At 51.2% G+C, this 25,610-nt stretch overlaps 1 protein-coding gene and 2 non-coding genes across 4 annotated transcripts; 2 read left to right on the forward strand and 1 right to left on the reverse strand.

Annotated features, from left to right (window-relative positions):
* The first annotated feature begins 2,331 nt into the window (after positions 1-2,331).
* On the forward strand, positions 2,332-9,179 carry KIAA2013 (KIAA2013 ortholog). Of its 2 annotated transcripts, XM_024233080.2 has the most exons (3): positions 2,332-3,555; positions 5,272-6,125; positions 8,437-9,179. In XM_024233080.2, the coding sequence occupies exons 1-3, from the start codon at positions 2,523-2,525 to the stop codon at positions 8,452-8,454; spliced, it is 1,905 nt and encodes a 634-aa protein (XP_024088848.1). In that variant the 5' UTR covers positions 2,332-2,522; the 3' UTR covers positions 8,455-9,179. The 2 variants fall into 2 exon arrangements, with proteins under 2 accessions (XP_024088848.1, XP_024088861.1); XM_024233093.3 differs by lacking the exon at positions 8,437-9,179 and having other exon boundaries at positions 2,354-3,555; positions 5,272-6,615.
* Positions 9,180-18,681: 9,502 nt separating this feature from the next.
* Positions 18,682-18,801, forward strand: LOC112130897 (U5 spliceosomal RNA). The gene has a single exon (XR_002913066.2). It is a non-coding gene; the product is annotated as a U5 spliceosomal RNA (small nuclear RNA).
* Positions 18,802-20,252: 1,451 nt separating this feature from the next.
* On the reverse strand, positions 20,253-20,371 carry LOC112130892 (U5 spliceosomal RNA). Its single transcript, XR_002913061.1, has one exon. It is a non-coding gene; the product is annotated as a U5 spliceosomal RNA (small nuclear RNA).
* Between the last annotated feature and the right edge of the window lie 5,239 nt (positions 20,372-25,610).

Below are 25,610 nucleotides of genomic sequence, written 5' to 3' on the forward strand. Positions count from 1 at the left end.
GAATTGCTTGAAACCAGAAGGCGGAGGTTGCGGTGAGCCAAGATTGCGCCACTACACTCCAGCCTGGGCAACAAGAGCAAAACTCCGTCTAAATAAATAAATACATAAATAAATAAGGCAGGCACAGTGGCTTACGCCTGTAATCCCAGCACTTTGGGAGGCTGAGGCAGTTGGATCATCTGAGGTCAGCAGTTTGAGACCATGCTGGCCAATATTGTGAAACCCGGTCTCTACTAAAAACACAAAAATTAGCCAGGCGTGTTGGCTGTAATCCTAGCTACTTGGGAGGCTGAGGCATGACAATTGCTTGAACCTAGGAGGCAGAGGTTGCAGTGAGCTGAGATCGCACCTCTGCACTTTAGCCTGGGGGACAAAGTGCGACTGTCTCAAAAAAATAAAAAATAAAAATAAGTAAAAAAAATTAATAAAATAAAAATGGTAAGCAGACTGTAGGACCACCTGGACAGTTCCTTCTAAAGGGCACTGGCCTCAGCAAACATTTGTGTCTGCTCACAGCCCACCAGAGTCCACCTCAAATGACCGTTTAATTTCCAACAACTGGGAAGCACTGTCTGGCTTTGGAATGTACTGAAACCAAAGTGGAAACAATCACCCATTGTCTGCCTCTGTGCTTGTATTGAATTTTTTTCCCAAGATACAAAGCAAAATTTCTCTTTTGCATCGATGATTCACAATTTAAAGGCATTTTCAAAGTATGAGACATTAGTGTCTTATGTTATTTAATAAGTTAAAACTTAGGGCTGACATCAAGAAGATGATTTGGTGTGGTTGGAGACATTGATGGCCCTTGGCTGGATTTGGATTTGTGTCCACGTGTGGTGTACATGCAGCTAGACAGGTCTGTTAACAAAATATTTTTTGGGAAGTCTAGTTTCTGGTGGTTAGTTTTTTTTTTTTTTTTTTAGACGGAGTCTCACTCTGTTCTGTTGCCCAGGCTGGAGTGCAGTGGCGCGATCTCAGCTCACTGCAACCTCTGCCTCGCTGGTTCAAGCGATTCTCATGCCTCAGTCTCTCAAGTAGCTGGGATTACAGGCGCCTGCTACCATGCCCAGCTAATTTTTGCATTTTTATTTTTTTATTTTTATTTATTTTTTATTTATTTATTTTTGAGATGGAGTCTCGCTCTGTCGCCCAGGCTGGAGTGCAGTGGCGCGATCTCGGCTCACTGCAAGCTCCGCCTCCCGGGTTCACGCCATTCTCCTGCCTCAGCCTCCCGAGTAGCTGGGACTACAGGCTCCTGCCACCACGCCCGGCTAATTTTTTATATTTTTAGTAGAGACAGGGTTTCACCTTGTTAGCCAGGATGGTCTCAATCTCCTGAGCTCGTGCTCTGGCGGCCTCGGCCTCCCAAAATGCTGGGATTACAGGCGTGAGCCACCGCTCCCAGCCTAATTTTTGTATTTTTAGTAGAGACAGGTTTTCACCATGTTGGTCAGGCTGGTTTCGAACTCCTGACCTCAAGTGATCTGCCCATCTCGGCCTCCTAAAGTGCTGGAATTACAGACGTGGGCCACCACTCCTGGCCTCTGGTGGTTCCCCTTCCCCTCCTCCTCCCTTTTCCTTTCTTCTTCTTTCTTCCTCTTCTTTCTTCTCTCTCTTTTTTTTTTCCTCCAGTTTTTCGTATTGTTTCAAGTGTTTTTGCAGTGAGGATAGTCTTTTTTTTTTTTTTTTTTTTTGAGACGGAGTCTCACTCTGTCGCCCAGGCTGGAGTGCAGTGGCGTGATCTCGGCTCACTGCAAGGCTGCAACCTCCGCCTCACAGGTTCAAGCAGTTCTCCTACCTCAGCCTCCTGAGGAACAGGGATTATAGGCATGCGCCACCACGCCCGGCTAGTTTTCGTATTTTTAATAGAGATGGGGTTTCACCATGTTGGTCAGGCTGGTCTCAAACTCCTGACCTCGTGATCCGCCCGCCTTGGCCTCCCAAAGTGCTGGGATTACAGGCGTGAGCCACCGCGCGCGGCGAGAGGATGGTCATTTTTACAGAAACAAAGTTGTTGTGTGTGTATGTTTTTAAATGTTGGGGCTGTTGAATCCATCAGTAGCAAAGGGGCCCAACACGTGTTCGGTTTGGCTGGCTCGATGTTTTTTTCACGAGTGAACTGGATGCTTCCAGTCCTCCCCAGACCCCTGCACTTAACTCCACTGGACTTCACTCTTCCGGCCTGCAAACGGGTGGTCCCGCCCCCGGCAGCTTCCGTCCCGCCCTCGCCGTGGCTCCGCCCTCTTCTCTCTGGCCCGCCTCTCTCTCCTCCCTCCGCCCTCCCGTTTTCCATCTGTCGTAAAAGACACGGCGACGCTTGACGGCCGGCGTCGTTTGACCGCTGGAGGCCACCGAGAAGAAGGAGGAAGCAGGGGTGGCGACTGCTGCGGTGGCTGCGGCGGGGGCAGGGGTGGGCGCCGCGGTCCGGGCCGGGCAGTGAGGCGCGGGCGGCCGGGCCGGTGGGCTGGGCGGCGGGCCCGGCGGCCGCCCTCGCGCCCTTGCCCGCGCCTGGCGGCCCGATGTGGCTGCAGCAGCGGCTCAAGGGGCTGCCGGGACTGCTGTCGAGCAGCTGGGCCCGCCGCCTCCTCTGCCTGCTTGGCCTCCTGCTGCTGCTTCTGTGGTTTGGGGGGTCCGGTGCGCGGCGGGCGGCGGGCGGCCTGCACCTGCTGCCCTGGTCCCGCGGTGAGCCGGGCGCCGCCGAGTCGTCTGCCTGCCTGGAGGCGGCCACCCGCGCCTGGCGCGGCCTGCGGGAGCGCGGCGAGGCGGTACCGCTGGGTCCTGGAGTGCCGGCCCTGGTGGCCAACGGCTTCCTGGCCCTGGACGTGGCCGCCAATCGGCTGTGGGTGACCCCCGGGGAGCGGGAGCCCGCCGTGGCGCCGGACTTTATGCCCTTCGTGCAGCTGCGCCCGCTGAGCGCGCTGGCTGAAGCTGGAGAGGCGGTGCTGCTGCTGCGGGAGGGGCTGCTGCGCCGCGTGCGTTGCCTGCAGCTGGGGTCCCCAGGTCCCGGCCCCGTGGCCGCCGGCCCGGGGCCCGCCTCCGTCTCTGGCCTTGCCGCGGGGTCCGGCCGCGACTGCGTGCTGCTGCAAGAGGACTTTCTGGCGCACAGGGGCCGACCCCACGTCTACCTGCAGCGCATCCAGCTCAACAACCCCACGGAGCGCGTGGCAGCGCTGCAGACTGTGGGGCCCACTGCCGGCCCAGCCCCCAAGGCTTTCACCAGTACCCTGGAGAAGGTCGGAGACCATCAGTTCCTCCTCTACTCAGGCCGGTCCCCGCCTACGCCCACTGGGTTGGTGCACCTGGTGGTGGTGGCCGCCAAGAAGCTGGTGAACCGCCTCCAAGTGGCTCCCAAGACGCAGCTGGATGAGACGGTGCTGTGGGTGGTGCACGTCTCTGGCCCCATTAACCCCCAGGTGCTCAAAAGCAAAGCAGCCAAGGAGCTCAAGGCGCTGCAGGACTTGGCACGGAAGGAAATGCTGGAGCTCTTGGAGATGCCAGCGGCGGAGCTGCTTCAAGACCACCAGCTCCTTTGGGCTCAGCTCTTCAGCCCAGGTGAGTCCTGGCCAGCGCTTGGTCCACTCTAGATATGTCCCTCCAAAGTCTGCAGAGGTGACACTGAAGGTGATGGTGGGGTGGTTAAAACTTGGGCTTGGCGTTTCACCAGGGGTTGAATCTGCTCAACTGCTTAGTGTCTGTGCGACCTTTGGATTCGTCGCCTAATTTCTCTGGGCTTGTATTTAATAACAGTAACGCCTACCTCAGAAGGTTTTTATGAGACTGTAGTGGACAATTGAGTGTAAAGGTCAATTCTTTCTGTTATTTGTTTTGGTAGATGGGGCGTGATGTGAGCAGAGTGAAGTGTTTTAGAGTCAGTTTGCAGAGGTGAAACCAGCAGGTGGATCCCCTGATTCTTTGCTCAGCACCGCAGTCGGCCTGGTGACAGAGGAGGGCTTCTTGACATAACCCCTGCTAGGCTGAGGTGCGTCCTAGCAGTTGTGGCTGCAACTGGTTCACAGGGAGGTTGGAGAATCCCTTCTTTTAGCAGGTTGAGATGCTCCCGCCTGATGAAAACTCTCCTCTCATTGACCGTTAAAGAGAAGAAAATCCTGTTCTGGATGAGAGAGGGGGTTTGGTTTCCAGGGTTCCAGTTGTCTGAACCCTTGTGTTTGGTTGCTCAGAGAGTTGAGTTCATTCAGGAAGTATCTATTGAATGCTTCTGCCAGGGCTGTTCTATGCATGGGGGGTGCAGATGGGAACCAGAGTTCCTGTTCTTATGGTGCTTGCTTAAATTCTGGTTAGGAGGAAGACAGACATTAGAAAAGTGAAAATTAAAATTAAAATAAGGCAGCTTTTTAGGCTAGAACGTGCTGGCTGGGCGCGGTGGCTGACGCCTGTAATCCCAGCACTTTGGGAGGCTGAGGCAGGTGGGTCACCTGAGGTCAGGAGTTCAAGACCAACCTGGCCAAGGTGGTGAAACCTTGTCTCTACTAAAAATACAAAACTTAGCCTGACCTCGTGATCCGTCCGCCTCGGCCTCCCAAAGTGCTGGGATTACAGGCATAAGCCACTGTGCCCCGCGAGAGGATAGTCATCTTCACAGAAACAAAGTTGTTGTGTGTATGTTTTTAAATCTTAGGGCTGTTGAATCCATCAGTAGCAAAGGGGCCCAACGTATTTATTCAGCAAGTGTCTATTGAATGCTTCTGCCAGGGCTGTTTTAGGCATGGGTGGTGGCCTGCAACTGTAGTCCCAGCTACTCAGAGGCTGAGACAGGAGAATCACTTGAACCTGGGAGGTGGAGGCTGTAGTAAGCTGAGATGGTTCCACTGCGCTGAAGCCTGGGCGACAGAGTAAGACTCTGTCTCAATAAATGAATAAATACATACATAAAGCTACAGGACTGGAGAGAGAAAGGACAGAGAGGAGAAGTGGCCTGAGACTGGCCTCAGCACTGGTGACTGATCTGGCACAGGAGATCTGACCATAGGGTTGGCGCCAAGTCCTGGTTAAGTCTGCGTTCCTCTGGGCTCTGGCACCAGGCCCCGCTGCTTTTTAACAAGATTCTAGATTTCAGGCCCACAGGCTCAATTGAGTTGGTTGTGTAAACAAGACAGGCTGGCTCTCTTCTATACTTTAGGGAGACGGGCACCACTGTCTTTATCATTAAGGCACAACACCTCACTCTTCTGCTGCCCTTGGTCTTTATTTCGTATGCTCTGCCTCCCAGCTGTCCTTCCCCCTTAACATGCAGCTTTCATGGTGTTGCAGGAGTGGAAATGAAGAAGATCACTGACACCCACACGCCGTCTGGCCTGACCGTGAACCTGACACTCTATTACATGCTCTCCTGCTCGCCAGCCCCGCTGCTCAGCCCCTCCCTGAGCCACAGGGAGCGAGACCAGATGGAGTCGACGCTCAACTATGAAGATCACTGCTTCAGCGGCCACGCCACCATGCACGCCGAGAACCTGTGGCCAGGGCGGCTGTCCTCCGTCCAGCAGATCCTGCAGCTCTCTGACCTGTGGAGGCTGACCCTCCAGAAGCGTGGCTGCAAGGGGCTGGTGAAGGTGGGTGCCCCAGGCATCCTGCAGGGCATGGTGCTCAGCTTCGGGGGGCTGCAGTTCACGGAGAACCACCTCCAGTTCCAGGCCGACCCCGACGTGCTGCACAACAGCTATGCATTGCATGGCATCCGCTACAAGAACGACCATATCAACCTGGCCGTGCTGGCGGATGCCGAGGGCAAGCCCTACCTACACGTGTCGGTGGAGTCCCGTGGCCAGCCTGTCAAGATCTACGCCTGCGAGGCGGGCTGCCTGGATGAGCCAGTGGAGCTGACCTCAGCGCCCATGGGCCACACCTTCTCAGTCATGGTGACACAGCCCATCACGCCACTGCTCTACATCTCCACCGACCTCACACACCTGCAGGACCTGCGGCACACGCTGCACCTCAAGGCCATCCTGGCCCATGATGAGCACATGGCCCAGCAGGACCCCGGGCTGCCCTTCCTCTTCTGGTTCAGTGTGGCCTCCCTCATCACCCTCTTCCACCTCTTCCTCTTCAAGCTCATCTACAACGAGTACTGTGGGCCTGGAGCCAAGCCCCTCTTCAGGAGTAAGGTAGGAAGCCGCCATCTGGTCGAAACCCGAGGCCTCGGCCTTGCTCTCAGCCCTGTGTCTCGGAAGGGGCTAGCCTGGCGAGGGGGGGTGAGGCCTGGGCAGGAATGGGTGTCCTGATGCCCTCAGCCCTTAACACCAGAGAGAGCGCACAAGTGTTTTGAGAGGAGACGACGAGGAAGGGAAAGCTGTGGAAATCCAGGTGTGAATTGATGGTCTTCTGGCTTCCCAGGGCAGCCCTCCCCTCCTCCCCCAACATAAATCTCAGCATTTAAAAATAACTGCAAGCTGGGTGTGGTGGCTTGTGCCTGTAGTCCCAGCTACTTGGGAGGCTGAGATGGGAGAATCCCTTGAGCCCAGGAGTTTGAGGCTGCAGTGAACTATGATTGTGTCATTGCACTCTAGGTTGGGCAACAGAGCAAGACCCTGTCTCAAAAAAGCAAAAAACAAAACAAAAAAGCAAATAAAAGTAAAAAAAAAAAAAAAAAAAAAAGGCAGGGCCTGGTGGCTCATGCCTATAATCTCAACACTTTGGGAGGCTGAGGTGGGAGGATCCTTTGAGCCCAGTAGTTTGAGACCAGCCTGGGTAGGATAACGAGGACTTGTCTCTACAAAAAATTTAAAAATCAGCCAGGTGTGGTGGTGCACGCTTGTAGTCCCAGCTACTTAGGAGGCTGAGGTGGGAGGATCACTTGAGCCCAGGAGTTTGAGGCTGCAGTGAGCTGTGATTACACCATTGCACTCCATCCCAGGTGACAGAAGTGAGACCCTGTCTAAAAATAATAATAATGAGGCTGGGTGCAGTGGCTCATGCCTATAATCCCAGTACTTTGGGAGGCTGAGGCGGGTGGATCACCTGAGGTCAGGAGTTCAAGACCAGCCTGGCCAACATAGCGAAACCCCATCTGTACTAAAAATACAAAAATTAGCTGGGCATGGTGGTGCATGTCTGTAATTCCAGCTACTTGGGAGGCTGAGGCAGGAGAATTGCTTGAACCCGGGAGGCGGAGGTTGCAGTGACCCGAGATCATGCCAGTACACTCCAGGCTGGGCGACAGAGTGAGACTCTGTCTCAAAAAAATAAAAATAATAATAATAAAAAATAATAATACAAATAAAATAAAAATAACTGCAACAAGCCCCTAGGTTGACTTGAAGCCTCTGTCTGAACTGCTGGCGGGATCCCCAGCTTCCCCCCATGTGCCTGTTCATGGCATGCAGAGGTCAGCCCCTTGCTCCAGGCCTCTGACCAGAGTGGCCATCTCGTTAGCATAGGACGCAGGACAGAAGCATTGCCCTCCAGTTTCCTGAGACATGTTTGCCCCTGGAAGCGGTGATTTTGGCCATCATTGCTGCAAGACTGTCATCGGGGCAGCATCTTAGCATCAGCATTGCTGTCGTGGGGTGAGGCTGCCTACTGTGTCCTGCCACCCGGCCTTCTGTGCTTCCTCAGGAGAAAGACCAGCAGGGATTCCAGGGGGAGGCCTTTGTTAGCAGTTGTAGAAGAAAATGTTTCCCAAAGAGCTGAGCTGTTGTTTCCCTTTCTCTTCTCTCCTCCCTCATCCCCCTGTCTCCTCCCCTCTACTCTTCCTCCCCTCCCCTCCCTTCTTTTCTTTTCTCATTTATCTTCTCTTTTTAAATGTAGTGACAGTAGAGAGGTATATTAGGCTCTGCGTCTGTGCTCCCAAGTAGTCAGCCCAGATCCCACCCTGGAGAAATGGGAAGTGTCCCATCACATCCACAGGGATGCCTGCGGCTTCTAGTTTCTGGCCCAAGACCAGGACTTGGAAAAGGAAGCAGAACTTGACCTGAAAGAGCAGAAGAGTGGGAGACAGGGCTGAGTTCCTCAAGTTCGAAGAAAGATCAAAAGTCAGATCAAAAAGGACCACACAGAGGCCTTCCTTGTGAGCCGCCTCTGAACTAGCTGCACTAGGACAGGTGCCAAATGTGCATCGTGTGGGTTTTGCCGTCTGTTGGGCAGGCGGCTGCTTTTCCCTGCTGCTTGGTGGCTTCTCTGCCCTTGCTCTTGAGTGCACCTTCGGTTCCCCCCACAGCTGGGGAAATGAGCCAAACTACCTTCATGGGGTACTGACCGATCTCTCCTTGACTCAGGCTCAAGCTGGGCCGTGCCAGAGCGGAGCCAGTGAACACTCAGCTCCAGAAGGGCCCAGGCCACTGAGTCCGTGGTAATTCTGCAAGGCTGGGTCAGAGCCAGGGTGTGGTGCCACTAGGGTTGTCTCCGTAGCCTATTTCTGTAGCTGGCCACTGGGGTTGGCAGTGAACAGTAATCACACTTGTTTTGTGAATTGAACAGGAAGATCCCAGTGTCTGAGTGAACTAACAGTCCTGCTTTCAGCCACCATTTGCACAAGACACCCAGCACTGAAAGTCCCGCTGCCAGGAGCAAGGGATCCTTTGGAAGCACCCGCCCTTTGTGCCTTGTTGGGGGAAACCAGTGACGCAGAAGTGAGTGTGGCTACACCAGAGTTTGCATTGGAAGGAACGAGTGTCACGTGGGGGGGGGAAGGGGCCAGTGGACCTTTTGTAAGCTTTCCACTCAATAAAACGAACCTGTATGGCAAATACTTGAAATGGAACTCACTCCTTCCGTTTTCCCCCTTTCTTCTGTCCCAGGAAATAGACCATCTTTTGAAAAGACTCTTGTCTAGGAAAAGTTGTGTCCTTTTCCTAATTTAACGTGTTCTTTCTTAATGAAGTTTTAATTTATTTTGGTTGCGATTTTGCTAGATGGCTTTTGCATCCCCTGTAGATGGTGAGTGTTGGCGGTGATGTCCGTCTCAGCGTTCGGAGGCCCCACGGTCCCGAGGCTGGGCCGGGGCCCCCCAGGGTGGCTGTGCTGCTGCCTGTAGGAGGGTGCGGATTGCGCTGTTATCCTTGGGTTTGCACGCCCTTTCTTAGGAGCCTATGGACATCTGTGGTTTTGTACTTCGGGGCTTCAGGGGAGGTGTTTAACTTTCTAGTGATTGATGATTGTCAGGTTTTGAAATACCAAAGCTTTTTTGTTCCGTTTTTAAATAAATGTCTTTCAAACTTTCATGACCGGTTTGTGTGTGGTTAAAACCTAGAGACATGCACCACGTCTGCCCTCAGCACTAGATCTGTCAGAAACAGGACACCCACCCGGCCCCGCTGTCACAATGCTATTTCTTTCCGGTATGTTCTACCTCTCTTCAAAGGAGTCTGCCCAGAAGATGTGTTGGTGGCCACCTTTCTGCTTGCCAGGGGGTTGCTGAGTGGCCCTGCCGAGTGGGTTGCTTCTGGCATTACCCCAGCTCCTTCCCTGCTAAGGTGCACTCTCCCCCACCTGCCCTAAAGAGCCAGGGTTCTCCTGCCCTGGGTTTTGCTGGCTATAGGATGTCAGCAAGACAAACTCTGAGTGGTCCTTCTCCAGGTTGTCTGCTGAAGCCACCTTCGGATGCCTCCCCTCTGTGGGGAGGAGAAGGGAACTGTCCACTCCGGGGACCAAAAAGGGGCCAAGCCAGGCATGGCAGTCCACCTGCGGGGCTGTCCTCAGCGTCTTGGCATTTAGACTTTCTCTGCGTTCCCAGACAGCATTTTAAGCAGCGTGACTCACCGGGAAGCCTGGTCTGCCTGCAAAGCAGCCAAATGTCTGGCCCACAGCTGACGGTTATGAGAGTGAACTCAAGTTCTGCTCTTAGTGGCACTGGTAACCCACTTACTTCTGTCCATGCGGCACCTTCTCCCCTGGCTGGTGCAGAGCTCTGACATGTGATCTTCCAGCCGTGGGCCATGGGCTGGTTCACCATTACAGAGTGGGAACCTCCTGGGGTGCAGTTGGTGTCATTTACAGTGTGACATTAAACGGAAAGCTGTTAGACCACAAGAACTGCAGCTCCCATTCCTTCTTGAACTTGGAACTGGGCATGTTGCAGGCTCCCATAAATGTAAAACAAGGCCGGGCGCAGTGGCTCACGCCTGTAATCCCACCACTTTGGGAGGCTGAGGTGGGCAGATCACCTGAGGTCGGGAGTTCGAGACCAGCCTGACCAACATGGAGAAACCCCATCTCCACTAAAAATACAAAATTAGCCAGGCGTGGTGGTGGATGCCTGTAATCCCAGCTACTCGGGAGGGTGAGGCAGGAGAATCGCTTGAACCTGGGAGGCGGAGGTTGCGGTGAGCCGAGATCGCGCCATTGCACTCCAGCCTGGGCAACAAGAGCGAAACTCCATCTCAAAAAAACAAACCTTTGTATGTGGTGCCTCAGAAATACCTATCGAATGATTAGAATGTCAATAAACTGAGGTTTGTAAAGTACAGCTCTCATTAAGTGCTCACCATACGTGTTAGATATTTCACATCAACACGGCCTTTTGGGACGAAGAGGTTGCTGGGGGTTAAGATCCCAGTTTGAGAGATGTGGAACTTGGACCTCACACAGTGAATCATTTGTCCAAGGCCACGCGACCATGGAGTGACTGGAGTGCAAACTCTGCCTCGATGCCGGTGCAGGCTTGCTTGGAGTCCCCACACTGCCATTTCTCCCCATGGCGTGCGTCTGATGGCTTCTGTGGCATGGCTCAGTGTCCACAGGGCTTCCAGCTGGCCACCGTGGTAGAGAGGAGATGCTGGTGGTCCACGATGGAGCGGGCCAAGCATTAACCCTGGTGGGTCCCATCTGCATCATCCAGTGGAGGCTGTGGCTGCACAGAGAGCCTTTTTCTTTTCTTTTTTGAGACAGGGTCTTGCTGTTGCCCAGGCTGGAGTGCAGTGGCACGATCTCTGCTCACTGCAAGCTCCACCTCCCAGGTTCACGCCACTCTCCTGCCTCAACCTCCTGAGTAGCTGGGACTACAGGTGCCCGCCACCACGCCTGGCTAATTTTCTGTATTTTTAATAGAGACGGAGGTTTCACCATGTTGGCCAGGATGGTCTTGAACTCCTGACCTCGTGATACCTCTGTCCCATCCCACATTCTCTCAGCCACTCTTTTTTATTTATTTTTTTTTGAGACGGGGTCTCATTCTGTTGTCCAGGCTGGAGTGCCATATGGCAATCTCAGCTCACTGCAACCTCCTCCTCCCAGGTTCAAGTGATTCTCCTGCTTCACTCAGCCTCCTGAGCAGCTGGGATTACAGGTGTGAGCCACCACACCTGGCTAATTTTTGTATTTTTGGAAGAGACGGGGTTTTACCATGTTGGCCAGGCTGGTCTCGAACTCCTGACCTCAGGTGATCCACCCACCTCTGCCTCCCAAAGTGCTGGGATTACAGACTTGAGCCACCGTGCCCAGCCTCTCCCAGCCACCTTGACTCCTGCCATTGTGGCGACAGCCAGCTCTGCATGGGTATGAGTGTCCTGGCAGCACCCAACATCAGCCTCTGTCATCTTTAGGAAGCTGTGAGGCACTCAGGCATATGTAGCCTTGAAGCATGTGAATGATAACACCGTTTGGGGCTACCCTTCACCCGTGGGACATGGAGCCAGTAGACACAAGCTCTCCTCTTCTGTCCCTGGCGTGGACAATTCGGAGGCACATTTTATTCGGCTCCTCAGAAGGTGCTACGGTTTGGATATGGTTTGTTGACATTTGGCCCTCAGTGTGGCAGTGTTGGGAGGTGGGGCTTTGTGGGAGGTGTTTGGGTCACAAGAGTGGATCCCTCATGGATGGCTTGATGCCTTCTCTCAGGAGTGAATGAGTTCTTGTGGGAACGGATATATAACCTGCTCCCAAGAGAGCAGGTTGTTATAAAACCAGGAAGCCCCTCGGGTTTTGCTTCTTTACACGTGTCTGCTTCCCCTTCAACCTTCTCCACCATGCTACGAGGCCAGGCAGATGGTGGCATCATGCCCTCGAACTTCTCAGCATGCAGAGCCGTGAGGTAAATAAACCTTTTTTCTTGACTGGGCGCGGTGGCTCACGCCTGTAATCCCAGCACTTTGGGAGGCCGAGGCGGGTGGATCACAAGGTCAGGAGATCAAGACTATCCTGGCCAACATGGTGAAACCCTGTCTCCACTAAAAATACAAAAATTGGCTGGGTGCGGTAGCTCACGCCTGTAATCCCAGTACTTTGGGAGGCCGAGGCAGGCGGATCACGAGGTTAGGAGATCGAGAGCATCTTGGCTAACACAGTGAAACCGCATTTCTACTAAAAATACAAAAAAATTAGCTGGGCATGGTGGCAGGTGCCTGTAGTCCCAGCTACTCAGGAGGCTGAGGCAGGAGAATGGCATGAACCCGGGAGGCGGAGCTTGCAGTGAGCCAAGACTGTGCCACTGCACTCCAGCCTGGGCGACAGAGCAAGACTCTGTCTCAAAAAACAAAACAAAACAGAAAACAAAAATTAGCTGAGTATGGTGGCACATGCCTGTAATCCCAGCTACACGGGAGACTGAGGCAGAAGAATTGCTTGAACCAGGGAGTCAAAGGTTGCAGTTAGCCAAGATCATGCCACTGCACTCCAGCCTGGCGACAGAGCGACACTCCGCCTCAAAAAAAAAAAAACAAAAAAACTCTTTTCTTTATAAATTACCCAGCCCCAGCTATTCTGTTATAGCAACATGACATAGACTGAAACAGAAGGTCCCCACAAGATCAAGCCCCGGGTAGGAGACCCAGGCTAAGGCACTAACCAAGAGGCCTGTGGCTGCTCTGGACGATTTTTCCAGGAGGAAGTGGGATTCTCCATGGCCACTGACATGGGCTGAATTGTGTCCCCTCCTCAAATTTCTATGTTGAAATCTTTTTTTTTTTTTTGAGAACTGTGAGTGCACCCAGGCTGGAGTGTGGTGACGTGAACATGGCTCGCTGCAGCCTCAACCTCCTGGGCCAGGCAATCCTATCTCGGCTCCCCAAGTAGCTGGGACTACAGGTGTGCGCTACCACACCTGGCCAGTTTTTGTATTTTTTGTAGAGATGGGGCTTTGCCATGTTGCCCAGGCTGGTTTCAAGCTCCTGAGCTCAAGTGATCCACCTGCCTCAGCCTCCCAGAGTGCTGGGATGACATGTGTGAGCCACCATACCAGGCCCCTGCGTTGATGTCCTAACTTCCAATGTGATAGGATTAGGAGGTGGGGCTTTTGGGGGGTTCTTAGGTCATGAGGGTAGAGTCCTCATGAATGGGATTAGGGCCCTTCTAAGGGGGCCCCACAGAGCTGCATCACCCTCTTTCCGCCATATGAGAATGCAATGAGAAGACAGCAGTCTGCAACCGGAAAGAGGGGCCCCACTAGAACCCAACCATGCTGGCACAGTGATTTGGAACTTCAGCCTCTGGAACTGGGAGAAATCAATTTCTGCTGTTTTGAACCTGCCCGGTCTATGGTATATTGTTAGAGCAGCCGGAACAGACCAATACGGGCATATCCTTCCAGCAGAGAAATGGAACTCTTCTCTGATGATAACAAACCAAGAATACAGAGAGTCATAGGACCGTGGATGCTGCTTTTTTTTTTTTTTTTTAAACAAGGTCTCGCTCTGTCGCCCAGGCTGGAGTGCAGTGGTGCAATCACAGCTCACTGCAGCCTCAGCCTTATGGGCTCAAGCAACCCTCCCACCTCAGCCTCCTGAGTAGCTGGGACTATAGGCACAAGCCACCAACGCCTGGCTAATTTTTTTTGTGTATCTTGTAGAGACGGGGTTTCACCATGTTGCCCAGGCTGGTCTCAAAATCCTGAGCTCAAGCGATCTGCCCACCTCAGCCTCCCAAACTGCTGGGATTATAGGCGTGAGCCACCGTACCTGGCCATATAAATCTTAGGGTATTTCTGGTGCAGGAGTAACCAGCTTCTGACCGAGCACAGTGGCTCACACCTATAATCCCAGCACTTTGGGAGGCTGAGACAGGAGGATCTCTTGAGCCCAAGACTTCGAAACCAGCCTGAGTGATATAGTGAGACCTTGTCTCTACAGAAAAATTTAAAAGTTAGCTGAGCATGGTAGTGGCGTGCACCTGTGATTCCAGTTACTTGGGAGCCTAAGGTGGGAGGATCGCTTGAGCCCAGGAGGTGGAGGTTGCAGTGAGCCAAGATCATACCACTGTACTCCAGCCTATGTGACAGAGTAAGATCCTATATCAAAACAAAACAAAAACAAACAAAAAACCCCACAAAACCAAAAACTGGTTAAACAAAAGGAAGAGTATTGGTTCACATAACAGTGTAGCTTAGTAGGAGCTTCAGGAACGGTTTGATCCAGGACTCAAGTGACTTAGGGATGTATTAGTATCTCTTAGCTCTGTTTCCTATAGATTGGCTTCCATCCTCAGACTGGCTACCCTCACGGTAACAAAAATGGCCACAGTTATCACAAGCTTGATGCCCTCCTAGCATTAAACCCAGTGGAATCCAAGTCCTGGTGTTCCTACCCAAAAAGCTGAGGCTCACCTCTGCACAGCCCAGCCCTAAGTCAATCACTGTGGCCAGGGTGAAAGGGATATGCTAATTAGGATAGGCTGGCCAGGCCATCTCAGAGCTGGGGTAGGGTCAACCTCCAACCACTGAACAGACACTGATTGGAGAGGAGCAGCTTCCCAGAGGAAATTGTGGGTACTCTTGTCATGGATGAGGGCGAACAGATGTTGGCAGCGCAGTACAGACCTCCAGTATTCCTGCAAGGTGGGTGTCAGTCCTGTTTTACAAATGAGGAAAGTGAGGCTCCCAGACGATAAGACGTTAAGCCAAAGTCACATAATTTGTGGAGTCAGGGATGCGTTCCCAAGTCTGTCCAGCTCCAAAACTAGATGCTGCCACTACTAGCTCAAGTGATGGCAGACGCATTTTAGAAACAGCCACCTGACCTACGTTTCCAGAAGCAGCATCAATTTCTGCCAGGCAGGGACGTTTTTCCTTTTCATCCCGGAATCTCTCTGGGCAGGGAAGGCTTGAGGAGCCTCTGAACAGTAGGCAGGACATTGGTGGACGGCACTTACTTCCAGGCTCATGAACCTGGTGGTGAGGAGCTTAGCCCTGGCGTGAGAGCGAATCCTCTCCAGGAATCTTTTTTGACTGGAACTCAAAGGGGAACAACACAGACACACCTCAGCAAATGCAGCCTGCAGGAGAGACAGACGAGTGTGAACGGAGGATTACCCAGGTGCCGAGGCAAGAGACTGAAGGCACAAACTGTTTCAGTATGATAAACAAAATAGTTAGAATGAGAATAGTTATAATACAAATTACATATAGAGAAGATCATGGACATTATAAATCATTAGTATAAACATTATTAATCATTAAATTTTAATACTACTCTTTGTTGTATAACCAAGGAATAACCGGCAGGTATAGGGACAGGTGCTGAAGGGACATTGTGAGAAGTGACCAAGAAGGCAAGAGGTGAGCCCTCTGTCACGCCTGCATAAGGGCCGCTTGAGGGCTCATTGGTCAAGTGGTAACGCCAGGGCCTGGGAAGGCACCCGTTGCTTAGCAGACCGTGAAAGGGAGTCTCCGTTTCCTTGGAGGAGTCAGGGAACACTCTGCTCCACCAGCTTCTTGTGGGAGGTTGGATATCATCCAGGCCTGCCCGCAGCCATCCGGAGGCCTACACCCCTCCCTGTGGTGCTGTGCTTCAATGCTCATGCTCCTTGTCCACTTTCACGCTCCTCCCGTACTCCTGGTTCCTCTTTGAAGTTCTTAGAAGATAGCGGTAGAAGAAATAGTGAAAATCTTAGAGTCTTTGATCTTTCTGATGAGTGCATAGAAGAAAACGCTGACGTATGCTGCCTTCCCTTTCTGCTTCGGCTACCTAAAAGGAAAGGGACCCCTGTCCTATGATCACGTGACTTGCTTGACCTTCTCAATCACTTGGACAACCCACCTTCCTTACCCTGCCTGCCCCCTTGTCTTGTATACAATAAGTATCAGTGCGCCCAGCCATTTGGGGCCACTACGGGTCTTCGTGTCTTGGTGGTAGTGGTCCCCCGGGCCCAGCTGTTTTCTATTTATCTCTTTGTCTTGTGTCTTTATTTCTTACAATCTTTGTCTCCGCACATGGGGAGAACACCCACCAAGCCCCGTAGGGCTGGACCCTACAGACGAGAAAGTGGATGATGATACTGCAGTCAGGGCTGCGGGACTATGGGGCAGGGACATCTAACCTCCCCTTGAAAGTCAGGGAGGTCTTCCTGGAGGAAGGTGAAACCTCCAGTCTGGAAACCGAAAGATGATGGGAGTCAGCCAAGCTAAGCAGTGGAGAGCCTGAGTGAATGAACGCACAGAGGTGGGTGGGTGTAGGGAAGCCAGGGAGCCTTTATTTTGAAACAGGGTCTCCCTCTGTCTCCCAGGCTGGAGTGCAGTGGTACAATCATGGCTCACTGCAGCCTCGAGCTCTTGGGCTCAAGTGATCCTCCCACCTCAGCCTCCTGAGTAGCCGGGACCACAGGTGCATGCCATCACACCCGGCTAATTTTTAAAAAATGTTCTGTAGAGATGGGGCCTCGCCATGTTGCCCGGGCTGGCCTCAAACTCCTGGGCTCAAGCGATCCTCCCGCCTTGGCCTCCCAAAGTGTTGGATTACAGGTGTGAGCCACTGCACCCACCCAAGAATTGGATTTCTTTGCCCACATCACTGACCTCTAGGGACAAAGGGTGGGCTCCAGCCCTAATTCATGGCAACAGGGACATTAGAGATCATCATTCCTCCCATGGATGTATCCCTTCTTCTCTCCTTATTACTGTCATAATTTTAGCCAATCTACAGCTTCCCTGAAAACCAAAGAACGGTTTTATCACCACGTTTTAAAAAGTGCAAATTGAGACCCGGTGAAAAACAGTGACTTGCTAAAGGTCAAAGAGAGGTCACTCATGGAGTTGGGTGGTGGCACCCTTGCAGGATGTACCCCCGGCCAGTGGTGTGTTAATCATTACCTCTGCTAACAGCTTGTGATGGTTAATAGTAAGCATCAACTTGGCCTGGCGCAGTGGCCCACGCCTGTAATCCCAGCACTTTGGGAGGCTGAGACGGGTGGATCACTTGAGGTCGGGAGTTCGAGACTAGCCTGGCCAACATGGTGAAACCCCATCTCTGCTAAAAATACAAAAAGTTAGCCGAGTGTGGTGGCGGGTGCCTGTAATCCCAGCTACTTGGGAGGCTGAGGCAAGAGAATCGCTTGAACCTAGGAGACGGAGGTTGCAGTGACCCAAGATTGTGCCATTGCACTCCAGCCTGGGTGACAGAGAGAAATTTCATCTAAAAAAAAAAGTGTCAACTTGATTGCATCGAAGGATGCAAAATATTGTTTCTGGGTGTATCTGGATGTTTCTGGGTGTGGCCAGAATAGATTAACACTTGAGTCAGTGGACTGGGACAGGAAGACCCACTCACAGCGTTGGGGGCACCATCCAGTCGGCTGCCAGCACAGCTAGAAAAAGCAGGCAGAAGAAGGTGGAAAAAGCCGACTTGCTGGGTCCTCCGGGCTTCATCTTTCTCCCGTGCTGGAGGCTTCCTGCCCTTGAACATCAGACTCCAAGTTCTTCAGCTTTTGGACTCTTGGATTTACATCAGTGGTTTGCTGGGGGCTCTCAGGTCTTCGGCCACAGATTGAAGGCTGTACTGTCAGCTTCCCTACTTTTGAGGTTTTGGGACCTGGACTGAGCCACTGCTGGCTTCCTTGATCCTCAACTTGCAGGCGGCTTATGGGACTTGACCTTGTGATCGTGTGAGTCGATTCTCCTTAATAAAGTCCCTCTCATATATACGTAGATCCTATTAGTCCTGTCCCTCTAGAGAACCCTAACGCACACGTGGAGGAGAACTCTGAAAACCCAGGCCAGGGGCCAGCGTGACTGCTCTGTGGCTGTCCCGGGAGACGGCAACGCTGGGCAAGTGAGCTCGTGAGAAAGGCTGGGGCTCCTCTCAGAATAAAACCTTGGGAAGAGACAACTACACAGCATTCGCAGGGGCTGGGCGCAGTGGTTCACGCCTGTAATCCCAGCACTTTGGGAGGCCGAGGCGGGCGGATCACCTTAGGTCAGGAGTTCGAGACCAGCCTGGCCAACATGGTGAAACCCCATCTCTACTAAAAATACAAAAATTAGCCGGGCATGGTGGCACACACCTGTAATCCCAGCTACTTGGGAGGCTGAGGCAGGAGAATCGCTTGAACCTGGGAGGCAGAGGTTGCAGTGAGCTGAGATCACACCACAGCACTCCAGCCTGGGTAACAGGAGCAAGACTCCATCTCAAACAAACAAAACCTTTCTCTTGTCATGTAACCCATACATACACATGCTATGTACCCACAAACATTAAAAATAAAAAGTTTAAGACAAAACAAAAACAACAGAAAACCTTTTTTTGAGGAGTCCCTAAGGCTTCACCAGTTTGTCAAAACTGGAGCTTGATTGCTGAGACTTTATTTGCATACCCACAATGCATTGTGCACCAAATAATTTTCGTCTTTAAAATTACTAGATCCCCTTTTTCCTTCAATCTATCTTTCCCGAAACTGAGATTGCTGTTCCAGAACTGTCTGAAGAAAAAGGCAGAAGTCAATAGCTCTTTTGGGCAGAAAGAAATTTACCATTAGCCTGTTGGGAGTAGGCATTACCTGAGAACTGAGTGCAGCTCACGATTGTGTCTCTGGTTTCTCTTCATGTCGCATAAATCTTTCGCCTTTTACTAAAGATTTCCGTGGAGAGGAGCGACTCTTGAGTTTTGAACCAATTTTTTAGCGGTCTTGCGCTTTCAGCAAGGCTTATTTGAGTGATCTAATAATAGATACACTTAGAAAGCCATTAGGATGGTTCCTGTTTATTCTGAAACAAGAAACACACTCAAAACTCAGAGAGAGCATTGTTCTCCAGTATTTAATTCTGAAGGACCAGAGCTGGCTTCTGGAGGAGCAGCTGGCTTTGAGGGAAAAGGATAATTACCCTCCTACGTAGCTTGAATGGGGCTTTGAGTCACGGGGGGCATAGCACGGCAGGGCTGGGCTGTGGGCGGCTGCTTCAGGGCCTGAGCCTGGGGTCAGAATATTTTTTTTTTTGAGACAGAGTCTCGCTCTGTCGCTCAGGCTCGAGTGCAGTGGCGCGATCTTGGTTCACTGCAACCTCCGCCTTCCAGGTTCAAGCGATTCTCCTGCCTCAGCCTCCCGCGTGGCTGTGACTACAGGCATGTGTCCTCCTGCTCGGCTAACTTTTGTATTTTTAGTAGAGACGGGGTTTCTCCATGTTGGCCAGGCCAGTCAAACTCCTGACCTCAGGTGATCTGCCCGCCTCGGCCTCCCAAAGTGCTGGGATTACAGGAGTGAGCCACCGCGCCCGGCCTGGGGGTCAGGATTTTTTGCGATGGATTTCCTCCCTCCTTTACTGGAACAGACCCTGCTAGTTTTTCCTCCCCAGTACTCAACCTCTCCCTAGAATCTCCCTAGCAGGGCTCACGGCTACCTGAAGGCGTGACTGCATTTCCCAGCCTCCCTTGCGGCTGAGACGAATTCTAGCCAATGGGAGTGGCTGGAAAATTCACTTTCTCTTGGGTTTCATCAAACCGGTTGGGTTGGGGGAGGACTAGCTGCGCGCCTGGCACGCTCCTCAGGCGGGGATACGGGGCAGAAGAGCCCTCGGGACTGCCTTCTTCGATTCTACACGGAGAAGCCGGCGGGAGCAGCGGGGGAGCTCGCCCCGAGTCCCTGCTTCATTTGATCGGATAGTCCAGCGGTCCCCAACCTTTCTAGCACAAGGGACCCGGTTCATGGAAGACAGTTTTTCCAAGGGCGGGGGAACGTGGGTACGGGGTTTGGACAGTTCCAGGTTGAAACTGTCCCCCTCAAGTCATCAGCCATTAGATTCTTAAAAGGAGCACGCACCTGGATCCCTGGCATACACAGTTCACAATAGGGTTGACGCTCCTAGGAAAAGCTGATGCTTTGCCTCCCTGACAGCAGGCGGATCTCAGTCGGTAACCCTCCCTCGGTCAGTGGCTGGGGTTAAAGACCCATGGTGTAATCAACCAACAAACCTACTTTCCGGTCAAAAGCAGTAAGTCACACCAACACATCAGCATAATAACTCCCCAGAAAAGCAGCAAAATTGATAACACATAAGTGAAAAACCTTAAAGTGAAAGTGCGCTATTATTTCATATTACACCTAATGTAACTACACACACAACTTATCAATATTAAATCTGTTTTTAAAACACTAAAACAAGCCGTGCTGAAACAGCAAGGCCTCAAAAAATTGGGTTCAGACTCACACTTGTTCCTCTCCACGGAAATCTTTAGTAAAAGGCGAAAGATTTATGCGATTTGAAGAGAAACCAGAGTATAACCCAAGCCATCGGCACTCAGTTCTTAGGTAACGACTTCTCCCAGTAGGCTAACGGTAACTTTCTTTCCGTCCAAAAGAGCTATTGACTTCAGCTTTTTTCTTCAGACAATTCTGGAACAGTAATCTCGGTTTCGAGAAAGATAGGTTGAAAGAAAAAGGGGAAATAATTTTAAAGACGAACATTATTTGGTGCGCAATGCATTGTGGGTATGCAAATAAAGTCTCACCAATCACGCTCCAGTTTCAGGAAATACCTTAAATGGTTCATGCGTTTTAGCGCTGCGCCTGAGGCCACCACCAGGGGGCAGAGCAGAGTCTGGTCCCAGAAGAAAAAGGCTGACTTTACCTGCTTCACTTACAGTGGGCGAGCTATTAGGTCGGTGCAAAAGTAATTGCGGTTTTTGCAATTTTTTTTTTTTTTTTTAATTGCATAATTAGCCTAATAAGTAAAGAATTTTTTTGAACGTAAGAAAAAAAGTAAAAAAAAAAAATTATCTTGGCTGGACTCCGTGGCTCACCCTTGCCCTTGTAATCCCAGCACTTTGGGTGGCTGAGGCGGGCTGATCGCCTGAACTAGGGGTTCGAGACCAGCCTGGGTAACATAACGAGAGCCTGTCTCCAAAAAAAAAAAAAAAAAAAAATTCTTACACTTCTAGCCACTCCAGACCTACTGCAGGCCTGGGGATTGGGCCCAGTCCCCTGGGTCTGAACTCATCCTCCACGTGATTCTGATGGGGGCTACATGGAGAACCTCTGTTGGGCAACTGTTCTGCCTGAAATACGGAGAGTGAGGAGTTTGGGAGACACATTACTGGCTGAGCAGGGGAAGGCCTGGGAAAGGCTGTGAAATGAGGAGAGAAAAGGCCAGGGAAGGTCCCTGGGGGATGGTGGCATAAAAGGAGGGGACAGTGCAGGAGCCTATGAAAGAGATTAGAGAAATTGAGGGAGGCAGGAGGAAAACCTGGACTGGGAGCCTCACAGAAACCGAGGGCAGAGAAGAAGTTTCCTGGCCGGGCGCGGTGGCTCACGCCTGTAATCCCAACACTTTGGGAGGGAAGAAGGAAACAGTAAGTGAGGACGGGCAGGAGATAGGGAGGGGGTGGTAGCCGGTTCCTGGTTGCGGATGGGAAGGAGAAGCGGTGCAGGTGCCTCCCTGCAGTGATCGTGGTCCATGGAGCCTGGGCACCCCCCCCACTACCCCTGTTCTTTCACTCCCCTGCAGCCCCTCCTTTGCTGGCCCCTCTTTCCCTCCATCTTCTCACCTAGGAAGATCCCAGGGCCGTCTTTCCAGCCTCTGCCCAGTAGCAGCTGAACTGCTGGAAAAATCCCACAGCAAGGGAACCTCCGATACAGGCCTCCACTTCATCTGTTTCTCTGATTGGCTCCATTTCCCCCCCTCAAGATGTCCTTTTTAGGCCAAGTGCAGTGGCTCACACCTGTAATCCCAGCACTTTGGGAGGCGGAGGCAGGTGGATTACCTGAGGTCACGAGTTCGAGACCAGCCTGGCCAACATGGGGAAACCCCGTCTCTACTAAAAATACAAAAATTATCTTGGCGTGTTGACCCGTGCCTGTAATCTCAGCTACTTGGGAGGCTGAGGCACGAGAATCACTTGAACCCAGGAGGTGGAGGTTGCAGTGAGCCGAGATCGCACCATTGCACTCAAGCCTGGGTGAAAGAGCAAAACTCCATCTCAAAAAACAAACAAACAAACACACAAACACCCCTTTTAATCCTTCTCTCCCTTCAGCTTCCCCCTCTGCAACTCACCGTGTCAGCCCACAACATCCCAGGGGCTTCCTTGAGAGGCCAGACGCCCTCATCTTCCCAGCCCGCCTGCAACCGCGTCTGCCTCATCTTCTGCCTCCTCCCATGAACGGCCCTCCTCCTGGGCTTTGAACCCCAACTCCACAAAGATGGCTCCCCTCCCATGCAATCCCCCAGCAGCACCCTCCGTGTCCCTCCCGCTGTGGTCTGAATGTCGTGGCCCCTCACACATCCACAGGCTGAAATGTAATCTCCAAGGTGATGGTATTGATAGGTGGGGCCTCTGGAAGGTGATTGGGTCATGGATGGGATCAGTGTCCTTATAAAAGGGTTTGAGGGAGCGAGTTTGTCCCTTTCACCCTCCCATCAAGTGGGGACACAGGGAAGGTGCCGTCTATGAGGAACAGGCCTTCACTAGACGGTAAATTTGCTGATGCCTTGATGTTGGACTTCCCAGCCTCCAGAACTGTGAGCAATAAATAACTTTCTGCTGTTTATAAATTATCCAGTTTAAGGTATTTTGTCATAGCACCTGAACTAGGACACCCCCCACTGGCTCATCTTCTAGACGGATAAGTAGGCTTCCTTATCTCCTAACCTGAGAGAGAGAGAGAGGAGTGAAGGAGGAAGTGGGGAAGGAAGAAAGACTTCCTAAACCTCATCACCATCAGCCACAACAAAGCAAAGTACTTTTACTTTGTATTTCTATTTTAGAAAAAAATCTGATGGAAATCTCTTTAGTAAAAAGAAACTTGGGGCCGGGCGCAGTGGCTCAGGCCTGTAATCCCAGCACTTTGGGAGGCCAAGGCAGGCGGATTCCCTGAGGTCAGGAGTTCGAGACCAGCCTGGCCAACATGGTGAAACCCCATCTCTACTAAAAACACAAAAATTATCTGGGCATGGTGGGCCCCTATAGTCCCAGTTACTTGGGAGGCTGAAGCAGAAGAATCTCTTGAACCCAGGAAGCAGAGGTTGCAATGAGCCAAGATTGTGCCACTGCACTCCAGCCTGGGGGACAGAGCAAGACTCCGTCTCAAAAAAAAAAAAAAAAAAATAGATTTCCAAACAGGGACTCAAACAGATGCCTCTACATGAGCGTCCATAGCAGCATTGTTCATAACAGCCCAAAGATGACAACAATCCCAGTGTCTATCAGCTGATGAATGGATAAACAAAATGTGGTTTATCCATACAATGGAATACTATTCAGCCATAAAAAGGAGAGAAATTCTGGTACACACTACATTGTAGATGAAATTTGAGGATGTATGCTAAATGAAAGCAGCCAGCCACAAAAAGGCATAGATTATGTGACTGTACTTAGGTAAAATATCTAGAAGAGGGGATAATAGGAGTTATTGGGTAATGCATAGAGTTTCTGTTTGGGGTGATGAAAAATTTTGGAAACAGATGGCAGTGATGGTATTACAACATTGTGAATGTTTTAAATTTATTTTTAGTTTTTAGAGCTGAGGTCTTGCTCTGTTGCCCAGTTAATTTTTAATTTTTATTTTTTTATTTTTTGTAGAAACGAGGTCTCATTATATTGGCCAGGCTTAATTTGTTTATTTTTATTTTTTGTGGAGCTGTAATCTTGCTATGTTGCTCAAGCTGGTCTCAAACTTCTGGCCTCAAGTGATCCTCCTGTCTCAGCCACCCAAAGTGTTGGGATTACAGGTGTGAGCCACCATGCCTGGCCCATTTTCCCTGATCAGGGAAAATGCATTGTTATGTGTGATATTTGGTGTGAGTTTTTTGCGTTTTTTTTTGGCAGAGTCTCTCTCTGCTGCCAGGCTGGAGTGCAGTGACGTGGTCTCAGCTCACTGCAACCTCCAACTCCCTGGTTCAGGTGATTCTCCTGTCTCAGCCTCCCAAGTAATTGGGATTACAGGCACACGCCACCATGCTCAGCTAATTTTTGTATTTTTAGTAGAGACGAGGTTTCACCACGTTGGCCCCGATGGTCTCGATCTCCTGACATCATGATCTGCCTGCCTCAGCCTCCCAAAGTGCTGGGATTACAGGCATGAGTCACCGCGTCCAGCCTGGTGTAAGATTTTAACATATAGCCTGTATTAATTATGTTAGGGAAATTTCCTTCTATCATCAGTTTTCTCTGTGCTGAGTTTTTTTTATCAAATGCTCTTCAGAATCTATTGAGATAGTTATATAAATTTTCTCCTTTGAATTCAGCAATATGGTGAATTACATTGCTAGTTTTTTTTTTTTTTTTTTTTTGGAGACAGAGTCTCACTCTGCTGCCCAGGCTGGAGTACAGGGGCACGATCTCGGCTCACCGTAACCTCCGCCTCCGGGTTCAAGCGTTTCTTGTGCCTCAGCCTCCTGAGTAGCTGGGATTACAGGTGTGCACCATCACGGCTGGCTAGTTTTTCTATTTTTAGTAGAAATGGGGTTTTGTCATGTTGGCCAGGCCGGTTTCAAACTCCCGACCTCAGGTGATCCACCCACCTTGGCCTCCCAAAGTGCTGGGATTACAGGTGTGAGCCACTGCTCCTGGGCCATTGCTAGATTTTTGGATGTTAATTATTTGCATTCCTGAGATAAGGCCCATTTAAGTCATAATACATTTTTCTTTATAATTTGATTTTTCCTTTTTCTTTTTTTTGAGACAGAGTCTTGTTCCGTCACCAAGGCTGGAGTGCAGTGGCACAGTCTCAGCTCACTGCAGCCTCAACCTCCCAGGCTCAAGCAGTCCTTCCACCTCAGCCCCCTAAGTAGCTGGAACTACAGGCATGCAGCACCACACCCGGCTAAGATTTTTCCTTTTTGAAAATGAAAAATGCAAGACTCAAAGATCAAAACTATGTAAAAACATATACTCAGAGAAGTCCCACTCCTGTCCCTAGCCCCTTCGCCCAGTTTCCACTCATCCCCATTTTCAATAGTTTCTTTATTTAAAGAAAATTTGTTTACATTTTGTTATTTGTAACAGAGATGGGGTCTCACTATGTTGCCCAGGCTGGTCTCTAACTCCTGGGCTTAAGTGATCCTCCCAACTCCCAAAGTGCTGGGATTTCAGGTGTGAGCCACTGCACCCAACCCATTTTCAATAGTTTCAATTTTCTGTGTGTGTGTGTGCGTGTGTGTTTTGTAACAATAACCACACACATATAGTTTATTTCCTCTTCTTTTTTTTTTTTTTTTTTTTTTTGAGACAGGGTCTCACTCTGTCACCCAGGCAGGAGTATAGTAGTGTGATCTCGGCTCACCGCAACCTCCGCCTCCTGGGTTCAAACATTTCTCCTGCCTCAGCCTCCTGAGTAGCTGGGATTATAGGCGCCCGCCACCACACGTGGCTAATTTTTGTATTTTTAGTAGAAGCAGGGTTTCACCATGTTGGCCAGACTGGTCTCGAGCTCCTGACCTCAGGTGATCCACCCGCCTGGGCCTCCCAGAGTGCTGGGATTACAGGCATGAGCCACCATGCGTGGCACACACTTTTTTTTTT

Source organism: Pongo abelii, chromosome 1 (genome assembly GCF_028885655.2).
Source record: "Pongo abelii isolate AG06213 chromosome 1, NHGRI_mPonAbe1-v2.0_pri, whole genome shotgun sequence".
Taxonomy (NCBI): domain Eukaryota; kingdom Metazoa; phylum Chordata; class Mammalia; order Primates; family Hominidae; genus Pongo; species Pongo abelii.

What these genes read in the sequence shown, in the direction of transcription:
- KIAA2013 (XM_024233093.3), top strand. Translation starts at nt 2,523, where the DNA reads ATGTGGCTGCAGCAGCGGCTCAAGGGGCTGCCGGGACTGCTGTCGAGC. An exon ending in GGCTCAGCTCTTCAGCCCAG is followed by an intron (nt 3,556 to 5,271) that starts GTGAGTCCTGGC and finishes ATGGTGTTGCAG; the next exon opens with GAGTGGAAATGAAGAAGATC.